At 39.2% G+C, this 18,553-nt stretch overlaps 1 protein-coding gene across 2 annotated transcripts in view; it reads right to left on the bottom strand.

Annotated features, from left to right (window-relative positions):
• Window positions 1-18,553, bottom strand: part of BRWD1 (bromodomain and WD repeat domain containing 1) — a 46,569-nt gene that overhangs the window by 27,436 nt on the left and 580 nt on the right. Inside the window, exons 4-20 of one of the 2 annotated variants that reach the window (XM_027701732.1) lie at window positions 18,390-18,449; window positions 15,176-15,326; window positions 13,827-13,925; window positions 13,460-13,620; window positions 13,080-13,301; window positions 11,579-11,679; window positions 10,591-10,661; window positions 9,606-9,706; window positions 8,942-8,982; window positions 8,182-8,280; window positions 6,691-6,841; window positions 6,113-6,247; window positions 5,083-5,211; window positions 3,672-3,897; window positions 3,343-3,528; window positions 2,190-2,373; window positions 1,192-1,282 (exon numbers count right to left, since the gene is read on the bottom strand). In XM_027701732.1, the coding sequence (XP_027557533.1) occupies window positions 1,192-1,282; window positions 2,190-2,373; window positions 3,343-3,528; window positions 3,672-3,897; window positions 5,083-5,211; window positions 6,113-6,247; window positions 6,691-6,841; window positions 8,182-8,280; window positions 8,942-8,982; window positions 9,606-9,706; window positions 10,591-10,661; window positions 11,579-11,679; window positions 13,080-13,301; window positions 13,460-13,620; window positions 13,827-13,925; window positions 15,176-15,326; window positions 18,390-18,449 (2,208 nt within the window). Of the gene's footprint in view, window positions 1-1,191; window positions 1,283-2,189; window positions 2,374-3,342; window positions 3,529-3,671; window positions 3,898-5,082; window positions 5,212-6,112; window positions 6,248-6,528; window positions 6,601-6,690; window positions 6,842-8,181; window positions 8,281-8,941; window positions 8,983-9,605; window positions 9,707-10,590; window positions 10,662-11,578; window positions 11,680-13,079; window positions 13,302-13,459; window positions 13,621-13,826; window positions 13,926-15,175; window positions 15,327-18,389; window positions 18,450-18,553 lie in introns of those variants that run through there. The other variant, XM_027701733.1, reaches the window with a different exon arrangement.

Here is an 18,553-nt window from a genome sequence, read left to right as displayed (position 1 = left end):
GCACTGCTGACTGCAAAACTGAAACAGCCTCATCATGACAAAATTCCCTTTCAAAATAATATCCCTGTAAGCCAAAAGTTTTAAATCTGCTGTTCCAAATGTAAGATTTGTTAAGGAATTGCTCTTCCTACGCTATTTGTGACAGGTCCATTCACATAACCTGCTAAATATATTTACAGAAGTGCCTACAATGTGCAATTCTGAGGGAAGAGAAATCACAGAAGGGGTTGGAAGGGACCTTAAAGATCATCCAGTCCCACCCCCCTGCCATGGGCAGGGACACCTTCCACTAGCCCAGGTTGTTCCAAGCCCTGTCCAAACTGGCCTTGGACACTTCCAGGGATCCAGGGGCAGCCACAGTTTCTCTGGGCAACCTGGGCCAGGGCCTCACCACCCTCACAGCCAACAATTTCTTCCCAATATCCCATCTAACCCTGCTCTCTGTCAGTTTGAAGCCATTCCCCCTTGTCCTGTCCCTCCAGGCCCTTGGAAATAGTCTCTCTCCATCTTTCTTGTAGCTCCTTCAGGTCCTGGAAGGCCACAGTTAGGTCATCCCAAAGCCTTCCCTTCTCCAGGCTGAACAATCCTAAGTCTCTGAGCCTTTCTTTCCCCAACTCCCCTCAGGAAAGGGGATCATGCAGTAGAATTTTTGAGACAAACTGTTTTGTACTGCAAGACACAGTGAATCAGGCCCCAATCTTATAAAAACAGCACAGTAACCAAGTTTTGCTTCTTACCAATCTCTTCCACAGAACAGACCATGAAAAAACCATTTAAGATAAGTCTGAAAAACTCTCCCCATTCACAAAATGTTGTCATGCAAAGTAAAACAAGGGAACAGCAATTACAGCCTGTGATTCCTCAAATATGGGATCTGGAATGTTCTCACTTGCACCTCAGTGCTTCAGCATGGACCTGCAACCACTGGGTTTCACTGCAGCAAACCCAGAATGGCCTGAAAGCAAACCTGCCTTTAAGAATGACTCCCAAATAGCTCAGATGGAAGGAGGCAGGATTGAAAAGAAATAGAATTCTAGGTATTCATAAAAATAAATCAAATCTTGTCCTGCAATAATTAGAAGCTGAATCATCAGGGTCCTCTGAGGGCCACACCTTCAGTAAGACCTGCTTTCACTTTTTACACTTATCTCTGGGCACAGAATGCCCATTTTCCAAGGGGTTCCCACCTACCTTTTCCAATGACTCAAATGACTTTATCTTCTCTGTTACATAAAGATCTCTCTCTTCTTCCCCTTTTGCAGTCCGATATTCTTCCTGCTTCCTACAAGAAAGTCAGGAAAATCTAATTCTCCATCTGTTTTGACAGTGCTGATCTCGTTAAAGGATCTATCCCAAAATGCCTAATTCCACTTCACTATTAACTGCAGTTCTTATTGCTCAAACTACTCTCCTCTCACTTCCAGATAAGAGTAAAAAAGATGGGTATTAAGAAATTCTTCCTTGCAAACATCAAAATATAACCAACTTTTTCCAACCCCATTTTTAATCTACATTCCTCCCTCTGCAATCATTCTACTTCCCAACACAGGGAATGCTTCTTGAAACCTTCAGAGGTCTGGTGGCACATGTGGCTGTACCATTAAAGAGAAATATTTAGCTCTTAATTCTCCTTTTTACAGATGAATCACAAAATATTCTGAGCTGGAAGTGACCCACAAGGATCATCTCAGCCCAGTTCTTAAGTGAGTGGCCCATATGGGGATTTTCTCCCATGACATTGCATTATCAGCACCATGTTCTAATACTGAGAGTCCTTTTGAAAGCACCTGTTTTAGGGTTAAGGTTTTCTAGTTTTTTATTTCAAGTGCTTGGTGCTGCTCCTGGTCAAAAATCACCCCCAAAAGTCTCAGAGAAAGCACAATCTCACTCAACTCTTTCATGTAAATTAATTCAACCCCTATCTTTTATTTTGGAGAAAGCAGGAATTTAGGCCATCTAGCTGCCCTTGAAGATGACTGAATATATTGAAATACAAGATAACCATTCAACCAGAGAAATTTCCATTTAGTCTTGTTGAATGGCCTTTACAATTCAGAGTGTTTGAGCACATCTGACCACGACACTGAACTACTTCTACTTTAGCTTTGGTTTAACAGCACTGGGTGTATCAAAACCCAGCTGAAGTGTTCTCTCTGGTCACACCTGCAGCCCAGCAGGCTGTCACAGACCTGAGCAGGCTCGGTGGGATTTCTGGCACCACAACCCTCCTTCTCCAGGCCTGCAGGTCCCTCTCTGTGGCCATCTGGCTGCGTGGGGCGTTCTGGTGCATCTGCCTCACGCCCTCCACCTGCCCACTGCGCCGCAGCCCGATGTTGGGGGGGCTCTGGATGTCCACACTCGCCCTCCTGAAAGCTAAAACACACAAAAACCACAAAAATCATTTTTTTTTACCAGGCTACAGAGAATTAGAGCCTTGTTTCTCCTTGCTACAAGATAATGAATGTTTTCTAGATGTATATGGCTGCAATCGTAAGGATGCGACTTCAAACCAACCTTCGAGAATTATCTGTGTCATAGAAAATACATAAGTTATATAGAAAATACAGAGAGATTACACATAGACTTTGAAAAATTATTATTTCTGCTACTACTTTAATACAGTGGAAGGAAGTGGGATGTGACACAGGGGTTTTCTTGAACTTCCAGGCAGCTCTGAGGTTGGTGAGGCTCTAAAAAGCACTTTTCCTGGAACTGAGTGTACAGAATTAAAAATAAATTATTATATAATTAAATATAATTATATATCATGTATTTACATGATTATATATCTCCTATTTTCATAATTATATACCATAACATATATTTTTTATACATATATATTTTATAATTCTATAATTAAAACTGGGACACAGCTCAGAAAAGTGTCTCATTTAAATCTATAAAGAAGGGAGAGAAGAAACGAGTTTGAAAAATGACACAATTCTTATTTTGCAAAAAAATAAGTACTGCAAAAACATTTCTATTCATATTATTTATATTTCTATTTTTATATTTATATTAAAAATATTTGGGTAAAATAAGTATTGTATTCATTTTGCATAAATGTTATTTGAGTTCTTTACAAATATTATTAAGTATGTAGCACCCCACAAGGAATAAAATTATTGTTGTTCAAAAGGAAAAGTGAAAGGCTTTGTTTTGGAATTTAATCACAGGAGTAGCTGTTTTAATCAGGAAAAGTATTTTACCCAGTTACCACTATGTTAAAGGAATCTTAGTCCCCAAAACAACAATAAAGTTAAAACCTGTTCCAGTATTTCATACAGGGTAATAAAAATGGAGACAGAACAATCACCTAAGAATTTATCAGTGATTACCAACCTCTTCTGGGTGTTCCCTCCCCGTTTTGGGGGGCATTTGAAGCAGATTCTTGATCAGCTGCAGTTCTCTGATCCTGTTCCAGCTGTAACTGTCGGATCATCCCATCCAGGATGCTGGGCTCCAAGCCCTGCTCATCCTGATCAATGGTCTGCTGGCCAATCACTTGTTCCACCACTTCTCCATCACCTTGCAAGTGTAAAACAAAGCAAATGGAGGAAATTATTCCAATTGCTTATTCCAAATGAGAATTCATGGAGTCTACAACTCCAACACAGTCCATCAGAAAAGAACTGAACGAGTGAACTGGTCTTTAGTGGTTCTGTTCTTACTTGTTGCCACATATCCCAGCTGAGGAATCAGATGTTCATCTGCACAGTTCTCTCTTCCTGGCACCAGCCTCTGATATTTTGTGGGATGAGGGTTTCCATCCACATCCACTAAGAAGGGAGGGGGCATGAGATGAGGGGCCTGCTGGGTCTGCTCATCCAGGACGTAGTTGTTGGAGTCTCGGATCAGCGGCCGATAGTCCGTGTGGAAGAACATCTGGTCAGGAATCTGAAGGAAATTATATCTTTATGGCATCGATTTGACAAAAAGAAGATGCCAAAGAACACAATAAAGTACCTAAAATCTCCCTAAAGGTAAAAGAAAGGGCAAGTTCCCCACAAGAAGTTATGCACAACTTCAATTAACCTGGATGGGTGTTGCAGTATTCCAATTTTTCACAGTGCTTTTACCCTAAAAGCTGAAGTAACTTAAAGCAAAAGCACTGTTTTACACTTAAAAATATTTTATATCTTATTCTATTTTTTCCCCTACAATTAAAAGAAGTTTCCTTGGTTTCCATGTGAGGAAATCATTGCCTAAAGCTCAACATCAGCTCCCAAAGTTCCCAATCATGAATTCTTTCTTAATCTTCATCTGTGTCCACCTGAAAATTTTTGTGCAAGTCTACTGAGTCCAGGAGGTTGAAGGAAAACAGTTATGGAAAATATTAGATCACAAGCAGAATCTTTGCTCCCTTGATGGGAAAGATGAAGAGAACAAGCTTCAACTTCAGCTGAGAAGGTAGAGCAAGAAAAAAAATAATTCTTTAAAATGAAATACATGGAATTATCACTTCAACCTGAAAAAAACTGAGGGGAAGTGAAGAAAAGAAGAAACTTGTCTATTTATCAAAACAAAAAGCAAACAGGCTGATTCAAAACAGCACAACATTTATCTACACACACATTTTTCTAACATCTCCAAATCCACAGTGTTGGATGAGTATTTCTTTTTACTTACTTTAATCAACTACTGTGAATTTGGGCTTAAATATGGGAAGGTCAAAAGAACTGCAAGATAAACCAGCAGATTATCCTTCCCATACACAGAGTCTGTTTTTGTTTAAGTAGGCAGTAGAGCAATAAACTTTGTCATATGTTCCAATCTTTAAAAACTGAGCTATTTCCAGAAATTAAGAAATAAAAGTAATTTTGTGGTTGAACAATTAATGTGAATTAGTGGAAGGTGAAAATGTACTCCAGAGAAGTTCTTGGGAGCTTCTCCCAAGGGAATGTTGAGACAGTGCTTGTTTCTGGTGTGCCAGGACCATCCAAACAAGAGAATCCATCAAAACTGGGTCCTGTAACCACACAAACCTCTATTTTTACACGTGATCTTTTAAGGGAATGAATGTAACTAATCCAATTTCAGTCAGAAATTTGAGACAGAGTTCTAATAAAAAGCTGAACTTACCTTTTCATAAGGCCTGCCACAGCCAAAGCCAAATATCAGCAGGTGCCCGTGGGAATCTGTACATGCAAAATGCTGCCCATCGGGGGAAAATTTACAGTCAAAAACAGCACCATGGCCTTGGCCTTCAATCTGCATTGAAGGAAAAGAAAACTCCAGGTTATTGGATGATTTTTTTGCAAGCAAACCATAATGCACGCCAAAAATTAAATTATTCCATGAAAAGCAATCATGCGGCTCCTAAATAGCTCCATTAAGGCACAAATAATCTTGTTATTTCAGTTTATTTCCTTTCCCTTTGACATTCCCTTTTCCCTTTTGAATTAAAATCCTTAACCCCTCAAGTTTAAAAGATGCACTAAAGAGCAGGAAAACTTGCTCTTCAGCAAAATAAAGGTGATTTTTCAGGCTTTTTAGCTGTTAGCACATTGCTTTAAGCAAACTGGAGCTAATATATATTGATTTTGTTAAACGACTTGCAAGAAAAACTCAGAGAATCTTAGAGCTAAAAAAAAATTAAAAAATCCCTTTGCTATTGACTAAACAGAAAAAAATAAAAGGATCAAAAAATTATATGAACTTTAGATCATAACTTAAATTTCAGAGAAAATAACCTAATTTAAAGTGTTAACCATGAGCTGTGAAATGAAGCAAATGTAATGGGAGCTCTCAAGAACTGTGCCAATGGCTAATAAAATATTATAATTTTTAAGAGTGGAAAATACAAATATTTGTCCCCAAGGCTCCCAAAATGATTGTCTAAACCAGAAACTTTCAGATGGCACCTCAGCTGAGGAAAACAGTTCCTACAAATGAGGTGCACTCTTTAGTAACAAAGAGTGGAAAAGCTGCAATAACCAGGAAATTCAAAGGTAAAAGCCCTAAAGAAAAAATTGAACATAAATTTTGCTGTTTTGGGGTTGGTTTTTTTGTTTGTTTTTTTTTTCCAAAAGGTGCAGGGGGTGTGAGTGTTGCTGACAATTCCTTCAGCTGGTATGTGTTGGGAATAAATGGTGTTTAAGAAAGGTCTTACCATGTTAAAGTAATGCTTGGTTTTGGTGCCTTTGGTGATGTCCCAGATGAAGATGTTGCCATCATGACCTGCAGACAGCATGATCCTGGAATCAAAGGGATGAGTCTCCAAGACAAACACCTCATCTGCGTGGCCCTGGAATTTCAAATTGCACATCACAAGGAAAATCCACATCAACAGGATATTTATAGTACACACAACAAGTATTTACCAAAGCCCTGGACCATCCTCTCTGGAAAATTAAACCCCAGGCAGCCAGAAAGGCTTTAAATTCTAAAGGTAATAATTTTTGAGAGTGAAGCAAAAACTGTAGAAATATTTTGCCAAAGGACTGTGAATTATTCAAGTTACTGCACAAAACCTTTTATTTATTCCACAAGTTCAGCAGCACCTGGGGAAAGGAAAATCCAAATGCGGGAGGAAACAGCGAGTTTTGGTTAAAAAAACCTCCAAAAAGCATCACAGTTGCTGCACCATTCATACAGAGCCTTCAAGACAAATGAGATCTGATTAAGAACTCAGCACAAACATCACTGCAATTCCAGGAAAATCTTCAAAAAGCAAGGAAAAGGACATACCACCAAGTCGTGGAGCAACTGCCCTGTGCAGGAATTCCACACTTTGAGCAGGTGATTGTTCACAGCAGTAACAACATAATTGTCATTTTGGTTCCAGGCAATCATGGTCACTTTGGGCTTCATGAATTTGTCTTCTTCTGCACAAGTGTCACTGTTTGAAAGAGTCAAACAGGCCAGAGATACCTTTAATTAGCACATTTCAACTGCAAAATACAGAAAAATAACCTGTTTTCTCATAATCAGATAAGGGAAGTGAATAACTAAACTTGGGTTGAAACTTCTGCCATAAACTTCCTTCACTTAAAGCAAATTTGGACTTTTAGCACATTTATTTTAGAGGACACAATAATCTCTTTCCCATTTGAGATGCCAGGCAAAAAGGCTTTCCTTTTCCATGGAATCTTGGCTCTTCTACAATTAGAGACCTAACAGAAATCTTTTACAATATGGGACTTTTTTCAGGCAGGTTCTCCAAATTAACTGATTCAGAAGCCAATCTCCACATTAGCCAAGGGTTTTTTATTGAGTCCTCAAATAAATACAGCAAAGATAATATTTTGTTTCAACCTCAATCTATTTCCTTATTCTTTCCCCAAAATACACTTCTAGGATACTGTGAAACTCCTCCTCAGCATTTTAGTCCAAGTGAAGGAACAAGCTTTCCTTGGAACACACCTTCCCACAGGATTATCTGTATTCCATGTCAACCAGAGGCTTCTCTTACAAAGACCCTCTCAACTTCACAACCCCAGTCAAATCTTAAATATTATTAATAACTCCTCCTTTCTTTGTAAAATCATGTTTATTTTTCATGGCTGCATCACAAGAAGAGCTGGAAATCACCCTCCAATCAACTCCTGCACCCAAGGCTTGGCTTTTAATTTAATCATCTACAAATCATTTCGTTAAAACCTCAGTTAATCACCTACAAATCAACTCTTGTTTAGTGTCTAGGGAAGCTGACTGAGCACTCTGTGCTCCTGTAAATTATCCACCCTTCAGGTTTATGCAGCAAGTAATACCCTGCTTTTCATCTGTAATGCCACTGTTCAGGCTGTGCCACCAGCATTTCATTAATACACATTTTTAAAAGCACAAAATGAGAAGAGTCAGCGAGATCAGCCCTTGAGAAAACCCACAAGTCATAACCTCTCCTGGAAATGGGTTAATTACCACCCACTTTATTTTTACTGATCTAAAAATATTTCTCCCCTGACACACCAGGTGTCTGAAATCCAGACAGAGAAGAGAGATTGCACTTTCTGTTCACTTTTTTCCAGAGTCCATTTGAAATCTTCACGAACACTTTTGCTTTTCTCCAAGCACAGCCTCAAATTCAGCAATTACTACATCAACAAAACACCCATTTCATCCCTCCAGACAGCACAGAACTTGACCAGGATGTTGCCAAGGCTCACTCTAGTTGTAGGAATTAAGTTTTTCAATCTTTCTGACTTCACAAAACAAGAAATCAACTCTCTCTCCACCTACCCCAGCAATCGGTCAGACATGTCCAACAAGATACTCCTCCATTCTGCCTGCTCAAAATGCCAGATTCTGGCTGTTCCATCTCTGCTGCCACTTATGAACCTGAAGAAACATTAAAATATAGTTAATTTATCTTCAGAAGAATTTGCTTTAAAGCATATTTAGAGTTGCACACCACCACAACATCAACTTTGCAATGGAAGAGTCGTAGAAGTGAAATCTTCCACGTGTGTGCAAGAGAATTCTGTCCATTAACTTCCTTTCCAGAAACAGAGGAAAGAGAGTTTTTCTGAACTAAGTAAAGTTGTCAAAACATGAAGAATAAAGAAGCAAGTTCCAAAGGTAAACTCAATTCACAACTTCATCCTCAACTCCTCACTTACAACATTTTCATGAAGTGTTTTAAGTAATTGCAGAGTATCAGATACTGGAGTAGAAGCAAGAGCAAATCAGATGAAAAGGATTATAACTTATTTTTGACCATTTTCACTGCATTCTTCCTATTTCCTTTACAATATTTCCTGACACTGAAAGGAAAGGAGGGGGAAGAGGAGGTTTATGAAGTCACAAATACACTGGGTATATTAAAAAGTGGTAACATTCCTCCAGGTAAACGAAGCTTTCCTGGATTAGTCCAAATTTCCCCTCTGAGTCCTAAATATGTGGATTTTTCTCATTGGAAACATCCAGGTAAGAACAATAATTATTATTAATTCCAAAATGATGCATTTTTCTGTTCACATTTGAGCATCCTTTAACATACCTGTCCCCACCATTAGAGAACTGAATGCTGTCAACTTTGTCCTGTAAGAAAAAGCACAGTTTGTTAGAAAATTTGTGTTTTTTTTTAAACAGGAAATACCGTTTTTGACAAATCTGAGCTCAGTAAAATCTGAAACAAGAAAAAAACTGCATATTTTATAATTCTGAAGAGTTTTAAACTGCAAGGAGAACCAAATCCAACAAATACTGCCCAGGATCCACTAAACATTAATGCATCTAAAATGCAAGTTTCCTGAACAGCCCAAATTAAACATGAAGGATTAACAGATTAAATAACCTGGCTGCCAACTGAATCATATTTGAATATATTCCCAATACCATAAGCCAATGGTGAGGAATGTGTTGTTTCCATTTCTACCTACACACTCCTTAAAGAAAGAAAACTATTAGTTATTCACTTTTATCACAATAAAAACTGCAGGAGAAATAGGGAAAAATAGGTAACACATTTTATTTTCAGAGCTGAAATTCTCTGCGTATAAAATATGTATTGACCTTATCACTGCAACAGAAAGTGAGATTCAATATTAGAGAAAACACATAAAGGTAAACAAAGTTAATTGAGAGCCTTGCTAAAAACCCAATTATAACATTACCTTGTGACTTCATTACTGCTTGAAGTGACTAATTAACTAATTACTTACAGCATGACTTCCCAATTCTGCTATTTTCACAGGTGTTTCAGAGCCAAAAAAATACATCCTGATGACATGGTCAGTGCTGCCAGTTGCTAAAAACATACCACCTGTAAAAATCAAGCAATAATTAAGCTACTGTGTAAGAAATTAAAGCAGATCACCACCATTTCTGATTGAAATAAAAAAAAAACCCAACCCACAACTATTTGAAGAATGGCACATTTTTTATGCTCTTCCACTGACACACATGCAAGGAAATCCCCCTCGCCCCAGAAAGTTTTCTCAGCCACAGTAAAAATAAATCAGTGTTACAAAGATCTTAAAAATTCTTACCTTAGAACAAGAGTGAAACTTCTATTACTAAACTGCACACAGAGGCCTTTGATGATGGGGAATATGGCTCTGGATAATCAGAATTCTGTAGGTGGCTCTCACTGTAGCCCCTATTTGGGCTCTATCCTGACCCCGTTAACAATTTACACTTGGATTTGTATTTTATTTCTGAAATTCCCAGAAAGCCCCAGGAACTGGATGAAAGAAAACTGCAAGCCAGGAATGAAGCACGTTTACAGGTCCATTTGTGGATCCTTAGGAAAGAAGGGATCTTTATAAGCATCCCTGGCACAAAATCAGGAGGCTCCTGCTGGCAGGAACCACTTCCACTGCTGGGGACTGTGGGATCTCAGAGAACTTGTTTTGCAAACCCCTGACACTGCATCAGGGGATTAAACCAAAATAAAAATCCAGCAAAGATGGAGAAAAAGTAAACAAACATCAGGTGACTTTTACTTCTGTGAAATCACTTTCTTCACAGCTTTTCACTGTTAGCTGAGGGAAGCCCCGTGATTTAATTATGTCATAGTTAATACACATCTATACAATTATTTACTCACAGCTGCAGGTTTGGTCCATTTTAAAGCTGTCACAAGCAAATTTTATATTTATATTTCTGAGGAAGGAAGAGAAATCACTCCACCTGTCCAGGACTTACCCACACTGAAGGAAGAGCAAAGCATCTGGACCCCTGGTCTGGGTTTCTCTGTGAACCTCAGTGGTCGGTTGCTTAAAAAAAGAAAAGATGCTTTGAACAGGCCACACCACCCCAAACTTGGCTTTTCTCAACAGTTCAGAACATAAAGGGATGTTTCTTCAAACCTCTACATAACAGGGACTTCTTAGACACAGTAACATCTGTAAATTTTTGAGAACTACCAGTGCTTAAAGTTATTAAAGTCCATGCATGAACTAACAATGGTTACCTCACAAACACTCCTTTAAATTAATTTTAGAGGGAAAATAATTAAGGATGCAGTTTAAACACTGTTTTACAGCCCTAAAAGATTATTCAGATGAGACTACGCTTTTTATAGTTTTTGCTGCAATTCTACTACCTTAAGATCACAAGTTTGAATTAAAAAGCTAAAATATGATAATAAAAGATAATCTGCTTTCTAAGGCACTGAGCTTTTTTTAACAGCAGTCCTAATGCAAAATGGATCATTTTATACCAACTCTCATGATATGGCACAATAGCAGACAAAGACTAATCATCCTGGAGCTTTTCTTTCTGGTAATAATCTAATTTTTTGGGGGTACAATCACATATAGATATCCAGGACATACACACTCTGCATGGAAGTTCTGTAAGAGGCATCCTAAAACTACAGGACTGTTGAAAATCCAACACAAACGAGAAGCTTTATTATACTTTGCAACATATTTAGATTTCCAGCCATACTTTGTACTTTTAGTGGAGTAAGAAGTGAATATATTTCCCAATTAATCTCCCAGGACAACATAATTTCGTGAGTTATATAATTAGTGGCAGTGCTTTAAAATAATTATGGAATTAATTATTTCCACAACATTTTTTCATCACAAACTCCAATTTTTTTAAGCTGGTTGAGTTAAAAGCACCTGACTTATTTTACTCAAGCAGAGGATGATATAAGAGGTTCATCAGCAGCCCATTTACATACTTGAATTTCATGGAATCTGTATCCCACTGCCAAAAGCAAACAGTTCCATCTGCACCAGTGGAGACCATGTATCTCATGGAGCCTTTCACCATTGGACTAAACTACAGAGAATAAAGGGAAATCAGATACACACACACAAAAAGAAATATTTAAAAACTGGTTATGAACTTATCAAAAGGTTCATGTAAAACCTTGATTTGCTTTTGGATTTTTGAACATTAACACTGCTCTAACAATTTTAAACTATCATTTTTTAGTGTTTACGAAGTAATATCTTCCACACTTTAAAATAACTTTGTGGTCTGCATTTCAATTATTGCATCATATAAACCCAATTTGTTCAGTGGTTTGTTTTTGAAGTATTAACTAACCACAATCATTCACTGAATGTTTTGTCCATGAATGAAACTAATAAGCAGAGCAGACTGAATGAAAAAAAGAAAGTCTGGCTAGACAGATGTACTCCAAAAAATCTATAATTAAGCAGAGCATGAGTTATCAGGTAGTTTGAATGTATAACCCAGCATCATATGTGATTTTATAGGAATTCCTCAGAAATACTTCTTTAAGACATGGATTTATTGCTGTGCACAGAGCAGAAAACTTCACACAACACAAGGTGATTAAACTGTTCATCAATTACTAATGTTGGAGACAGCCATACAAATTGTACATAGTGCAATTACTAAGAAATTAAGAATTACTAAATATAAATTAAATATAAATGAAGAAATTACTAAGAAATTATTACTAAGAAATCTTAAATTAAAATAAATCCACACACTATAATAAAAGAAGTGTAATAATAAATATTTTGGCATTTAAAAAGAAAAAAATAATGCCATGAATGCCACAGAAACTGCAGATAGGAAGATTACTCTCAGAGGCAGAGAAAAATGCAAAATTATTTGTTTGTACTGAGCTTCACAAGCAGCTCTTCACCCCTCAACAGAAGCTGGGAAACACAGCAAACCTGGATATTGAGCCACCACTTTGTGTGTTAAATAAGGGATTATAAAGGCCAAAATGAGACTGAATCCAAAGGACCACCAAGAGCACATCATGGAGCACAAGGCCTTCAAATTTAAACACACAACACGCCCCACTGAACATCTTTGTGCTTCTCAAGTAACTCCTATTTTTGAGATTAAGACAAAAACCTGTATCACAGCAGTTGTAGGAATCACATGCTGGACCAGGACACTCATCCATATAAACCAGCCTATGGTGTCTCCAGTAACAAACAGGAGGACATGGTATTTCCCAGAAATTCCCTTGGATTCCAACAGCCCAAATATTATAAGCAGTGATGTCTAAGTGAAGAAGTTAACATCTTCAGTTAAATACTCAGGAATCCCAGAGAGGCAAGGAATTTACTGCTTTTGAAGCAGTTTATCCCGCGGTTTTATTTTAATTATTTTTGATACATATATTTAAACGTTCAGATTTCAATATTCCCACTGAAATAATTTCAGGCAGAAGAACACTTAAAACCCCCTACCTGTAAGGAGGTAATGGACCCTGTGTGCCCGTGCAGGACAGCAACTGGAGCACAGGTTCTCAGGCACCACACTCGGATCATTTTGTCGCAGCTCCCGGCTGCGATCATGGTGTTCTCATAGTTCACTGCCATGTCAGAGATCTCTGCTGAGTGGCCTCTCAAGGTGGCAAACAACCTGCCATTGTGAGTCGACCAAATCTTCACCAGGCAGTCATCTGAACCCTGGAAAGAAATATTTAGTAAAGACAACAACTTCTTGCATGTTGCTGGCCTTTAATTACAGCAGATTGTTCCACTGAGAGGGAGCTGATCAGCTGCATTTTAGCGCCACTGACACCCATCTCAAACTCTCCACACTGGGATGTGTTTCATCAACTTACAGTAAATATTCTGTGTCCAGTCCTATCAAATGCAACACAATACACAGAGGAAAGATGGCCAAGGATCCTCCTGTGCATCTTGACATGCTGGTACATACTTCCTGGGAACGAGGTGCTGAACTTGGCATATCCAGTTAATTGCTTTGCTCGATGCACTTCCACTGGAAAACAAAGAAATCATGTTTAAAATAGGCTTATTCTAAACCACAGTTTTATTCAACTTCCATTAATATATTACTTAAAGACTTAACTAGAAGTGATTTTCAGATTTCATGAAGTCAGGTTTCTTTGCATTTGCATTTTTTGGTGGAAAATCAGTATTTTAAGTGTGCTCCAGGAGCAGGGGTGAGAGCTGAGCAGAGCTTACCAAGGTTTGGGGGTGTGCCATAGTTCACAGGCATTTCAGGGGGTCTTCCTCGATGGAGAGCAGCAAATGCAGAGCCCTTCCAAACAGTGTTCCTGCAATCTGCAAAACCACTTGGTTGAAGTTCATCATAAACACGTGTCAAAAATGCCAAGAGAGATGCAATTCCAAAGAGCCCATCTAAAGGCGGCCTCAAACACGGGACTGAACCCACTAAAAATCCAGGAATGCCCCCAAACTTCTCACAAACAGTGCAGCATCAGAGGAGAGAAAAAATCCATTTAATAAATATCTATTTAATAATAATCCATTTAATAAACATCCATTTAATAATAATCCATTTAATAAACATCCATTTAATAACAGAAGGAGGGAACACTGACACAACCAACCACCAAACTTTGACATTACTCCCAAATGATGGTACCGATGCAAAACTAACTTTTCAACTGAATTTTTGCTACTTGTTCTCAGTAGCAAGCTGGGAAGATTTGTAACGTTCTCATGAATATTTATTCAGAAATTTAATTAAGATTTATTTAATATTTATTAGGATGAAATTACTTAACAAGATGATCTCAAGACTCTTTAAGTATCTAAAAGGGACTTGCAAGAAAGCTGGAGAGGGGCTTTTCACAAGGGCCTGGAGTGACAGGACAAGGGGGAACTGCCTCAAGCTGAAGGAGGGCAGGGATAGATGGGACATCAGGAATTCTTCCCTGTGAGGGTGGGGAGGCCCTGGCACAGGTTGCCCAGAGAAGCTGTGGCTGCCCCTGGATCCCTGGAAGTGTCCAAGGCCAGGCTGGAGAGGGCTTGGAGCAATGTGGGATGGTGGAAAGTCTCCCTGCCCATGGCAGAGGAGTTGGAATGAGATGAGCTCTGTGGTCCCTTCCAACCCAAACCATCCTATAATTCCAAGATCTCCCTTCTTAAAAAAAAAAAAAAAAAATCCCAAACTGACAGTTATTTTGACACTCCTGCTGACATAACTGCAATCCCAATTTCCAGGATAGAACAGTCCCCATCATTCCCTGTGCATCCTTTAAAGCAGGCAGGGCAGGTAACTGAAAACACACCAGTATCCCATAAACCAGTCCCACATCCCAGAATCCAGGTACCCAACAGAACTCACAGAGACATATCAACACCCCTGCTTGGGACACACCCAAAGAGGTAAACCCAACACTAAAATCTACTCTGTATCAAAGTACAAGGTCATGTATTGCCAACCACTCCCTAAATTACGGATGATTTTCTTCAGTGTATGGACAGAACTTCCAAGCATTCCCAAACTCTTAACCATGCACATCTAACATTGGATCATACCCATCCCAAAAAACCCCAAACCTTACCTTTTGCTGTCCGTAGCAATGACTGTCTCCCTGCACCAAGCAAGGAATTGACTCTGGAAATGCTGGGTGGGATCTCCTTATCCAGGATAGGGCCAATCCTCTTGCAAATTTGTAATAAATGATCTGGAGCCACATGTTTGTTGGACAGCACCTGACAGGAATTTAAGTTTTAAAAAAAAATCTGTAGAACAGATGAATCTAAAAGCATCAACATTCACGGGTATATTAAATAAATTAAAACTTTAAGTTCAACTTACAAACCAAAATCAAACCTGTTAAGCTCTGATCTAGTAAATTCAGTGACGACTCTACAAGCAAGGGAGAGCTGTAGTAAAAATAACTGCAGCAAAAAAGTAACTCACTGCACATCAGTATTTTACTACTGGAAGCTTCAAATAACCACCTCTGTGGCACCCTACAAGCGAGTGTCTTTGCCCATTTCACCTAATTATTTGTATTAAAAATAAGAATTAAAATTCAAACCCTCATAACTCAAGATCATGGAGAATTTGAGTGCAATCAAGCACAAGAATTTGTGCAGCTACTCCTTCAGCCACACAGCACTTGCTCAGTGAACTGCAAACTAGTAGGTTTGAGTACAATCTCCCTGGAAATAGCTTCCTTGAAAAACCAGTACTACACAAGTCTGTCCTACTTCCTTAAACTAAAAGGATCACAACAGTCATCCCTACATTCAGGAATGATCCCACACTACCTGCATCAAACAACCTAAAAAAACCACACACCCCACACACACTCAGATGGCTCAGTCAAGAACAGATGTGTGCGGGGTTTCATTATTTTTTCCACCCTCTTCTTTCTGGGTGTTCTATGAAAAAAAATCCTTAATTCTTTTAAAGTCAATCACAATAATGCAGAAGGTAAAGATGCAAAGGAGGGTTTGAACAGCCTCAAGTAAACCAAAGCATCAGAATAATGAACTGAAGCTGTTGGGGAGGTGTGAATCAGTCCCGTGCTGCCTCCACTCTGATCCGGCCACAGAGAAACCAGTCAGACCCAGCAGCCACTCTGCTCCTCCAGCAGCCACACAATTCCCAGCCCATCCATCCAGGAGAGGCACAGGGCCACACCAACACAGGTATGTGGCCTCCTGCCCAGGCAGCTGAGAACACAGGCAGAACGAGCTCGTGCTGCTGATGCTGCTCCCTCGGCTCAATGACTGAGCCTGGATGAGCCGAGTCCTGACAAGGCTGATCTCCCTCCTCAGAGCAGCGGGAATAAAGATACATCAGGTAAGATCCGCAATAAAAAGCTGCCCAAATGCACACTGAGCATTGGGAATGCACAGTTAAAGCCACAGCTTTGCACTTGTTTTAATAATAAAAATCCATGCTTGAAGCTTGTGGGGGTCCAGGTTGTATTCCTGAGGTGGGACCACCAGTAAAATAGTTCACATCATCCCACGAGCAAATATTTCCAAGAAAATCAGCTCATGGGATGCCTCAGATCAAATGATAAGAACTACCTTTGGTAGTCCAAAGATTACAAATTGCACTTTTTCATCGTTTCTTCACCAATTTTGCCTCTTGAATTGGTACAGAGCAGTACCAGCCACAGCACTCAGGACAGAAAGCTCAGCACACTTTCTGCCAAGCATTAAAACCCTTTTTGTTTGCATGCCATCAGCAGGAAGTGTATATTCCAAATGCAATCCTTGCATGCAAAACCTTGCAATCCCTCTCCTTTTTGAAGTAGTTTCGCTCAAATTTTGGAAGGAACAGTTATTTTAAAGCTTTAAAATGCCATGATGAACACAGAGGACAAGAAGTAATTACACCCCATGACTGCATTTGTCTGTGGTCTCTGCAAGTTCAGAGTGAGAACAGTTGGACAAGAGGTTCCCAAAACCCCTCAAAAAGCAGAAATTAAAGTTTAGGAGATTAATTTAGATATTCTGAAATACTACTGCCCTGTGTAGACATTTCTTTTAAAATGTGCAGGAAAAAGAGGCAGAAGCAGGACACGTTAAAGAATTAATCTGACAACTGTATATGCACAGTAATCTCAGTTAAGAACCACTCCTGAAGTCAGAAGAATCCACACGACATCTCCCAACACCCCACTTTTTGCCAGAAGAAATGGGGTAAAAAACCAACAATGAACCAACAAACTAACTCTCAACAACCCCTTTTAAACTTAATCCTGCTTTCATCTTTGCTAAATTCAAGTCAGAGCTTGAAGATATTCCTGTTTAGCAAGACCAGGCTTCTTAGTGACTTAACTCACTCATCTAAAACCTCATTTGCTCGACTGACCACACTGACAAGGAGAGGAAATGGAATCAAATTTATTGTTTTGAGCAACGTTTAAATAATTAGGAAAATGTTTTAAACAAGATTTCATTCCTTCTCAAATACGATCCTGAGATCTTTAAGTGCTCCACAACAGGGATTTAACTACAATAATCAATTAACCTGGAACGTCTGAATCTGAGGAGGGGGAAAAAAGCAAGAATAAACACTTCTTTAAAGAAAACAAAACCAACTAGAATAAGGTAGGATAAAACCCACGCTGGGCAGGCACCCCCAGACCATCACTTCGCGAGATTCAACTGCCAAATACACTTTGCCATTTAAAAAGCAGCAAAATTAAGCACCAAAACACAGCTCTCCCTTCTGTAAAAACATTTAGAGCAAGCAACATCAGCCCTGGAGGGCAGAAAGTACATTTTTTTTCTGAGAGATCACCCCCATCCTTCCAGCATGTGGAAACAAAGCAGTGACCAGCGAGGAGCCAGAGATAACGAGCACATTCACAGGCACCAGAACTGCCAACCCTCGGGTTTCTGAGCAGCGATTTCATTTCCTAATCTGTTGGAGGGGGCTGAAAGAAGCCAACCAGCAAAATAAATACCGACAAATCAAAACGTGCCTCACAACCTTGCCCCTGAAACTCCGAAATGAAACCTCGGTGCACATTGGCTCCTGCCTGCGTGTAGGCAGTGGCATCTACCACTGCACAACGCCAAGCTCCACCTCTGCTATGTAAACAATATCCTCAATTTAAACCACCGCTTGTGTTTTTGTTAGTCTGATGTAAAGAAATTAAAGGCCCGTTTCTAAAATAACTCCACTGTCCGGACCCAGAGCGATACTGGAAGGTGAAGGTTTGGGCCTAGTTTTAAAGGTAGAGGGTCTAACATCAGTGTTAACATGGTAATCAGAAGGGTTTTTTTGAAAGGTAAAAGTCTCACCAATTCCTCGTAACTTCTATAATGCTCATTTCCTTGCCAATCCAACCTTTTAGGAAGCAACTAAATAAAGGAAAAACAAAAACCGTGAGCGGTTGAAGGGGAAGGAGGGATTACAGATCACATCCAAAACAATGTGTGTGTTGAAGGCGGGGGAAAAGTTGAGA

Source organism: Neopelma chrysocephalum, unplaced genomic scaffold (genome assembly GCF_003984885.1).
Source record: "Neopelma chrysocephalum unplaced genomic scaffold, ASM398488v2 Primary Assembly neopelma1_166, whole genome shotgun sequence".
Lineage (NCBI taxonomy): Eukaryota > Metazoa > Chordata > Aves > Passeriformes > Pipridae > Neopelma > Neopelma chrysocephalum.
This window is presented reverse-complemented; position numbering and strand designations above follow the sequence as displayed.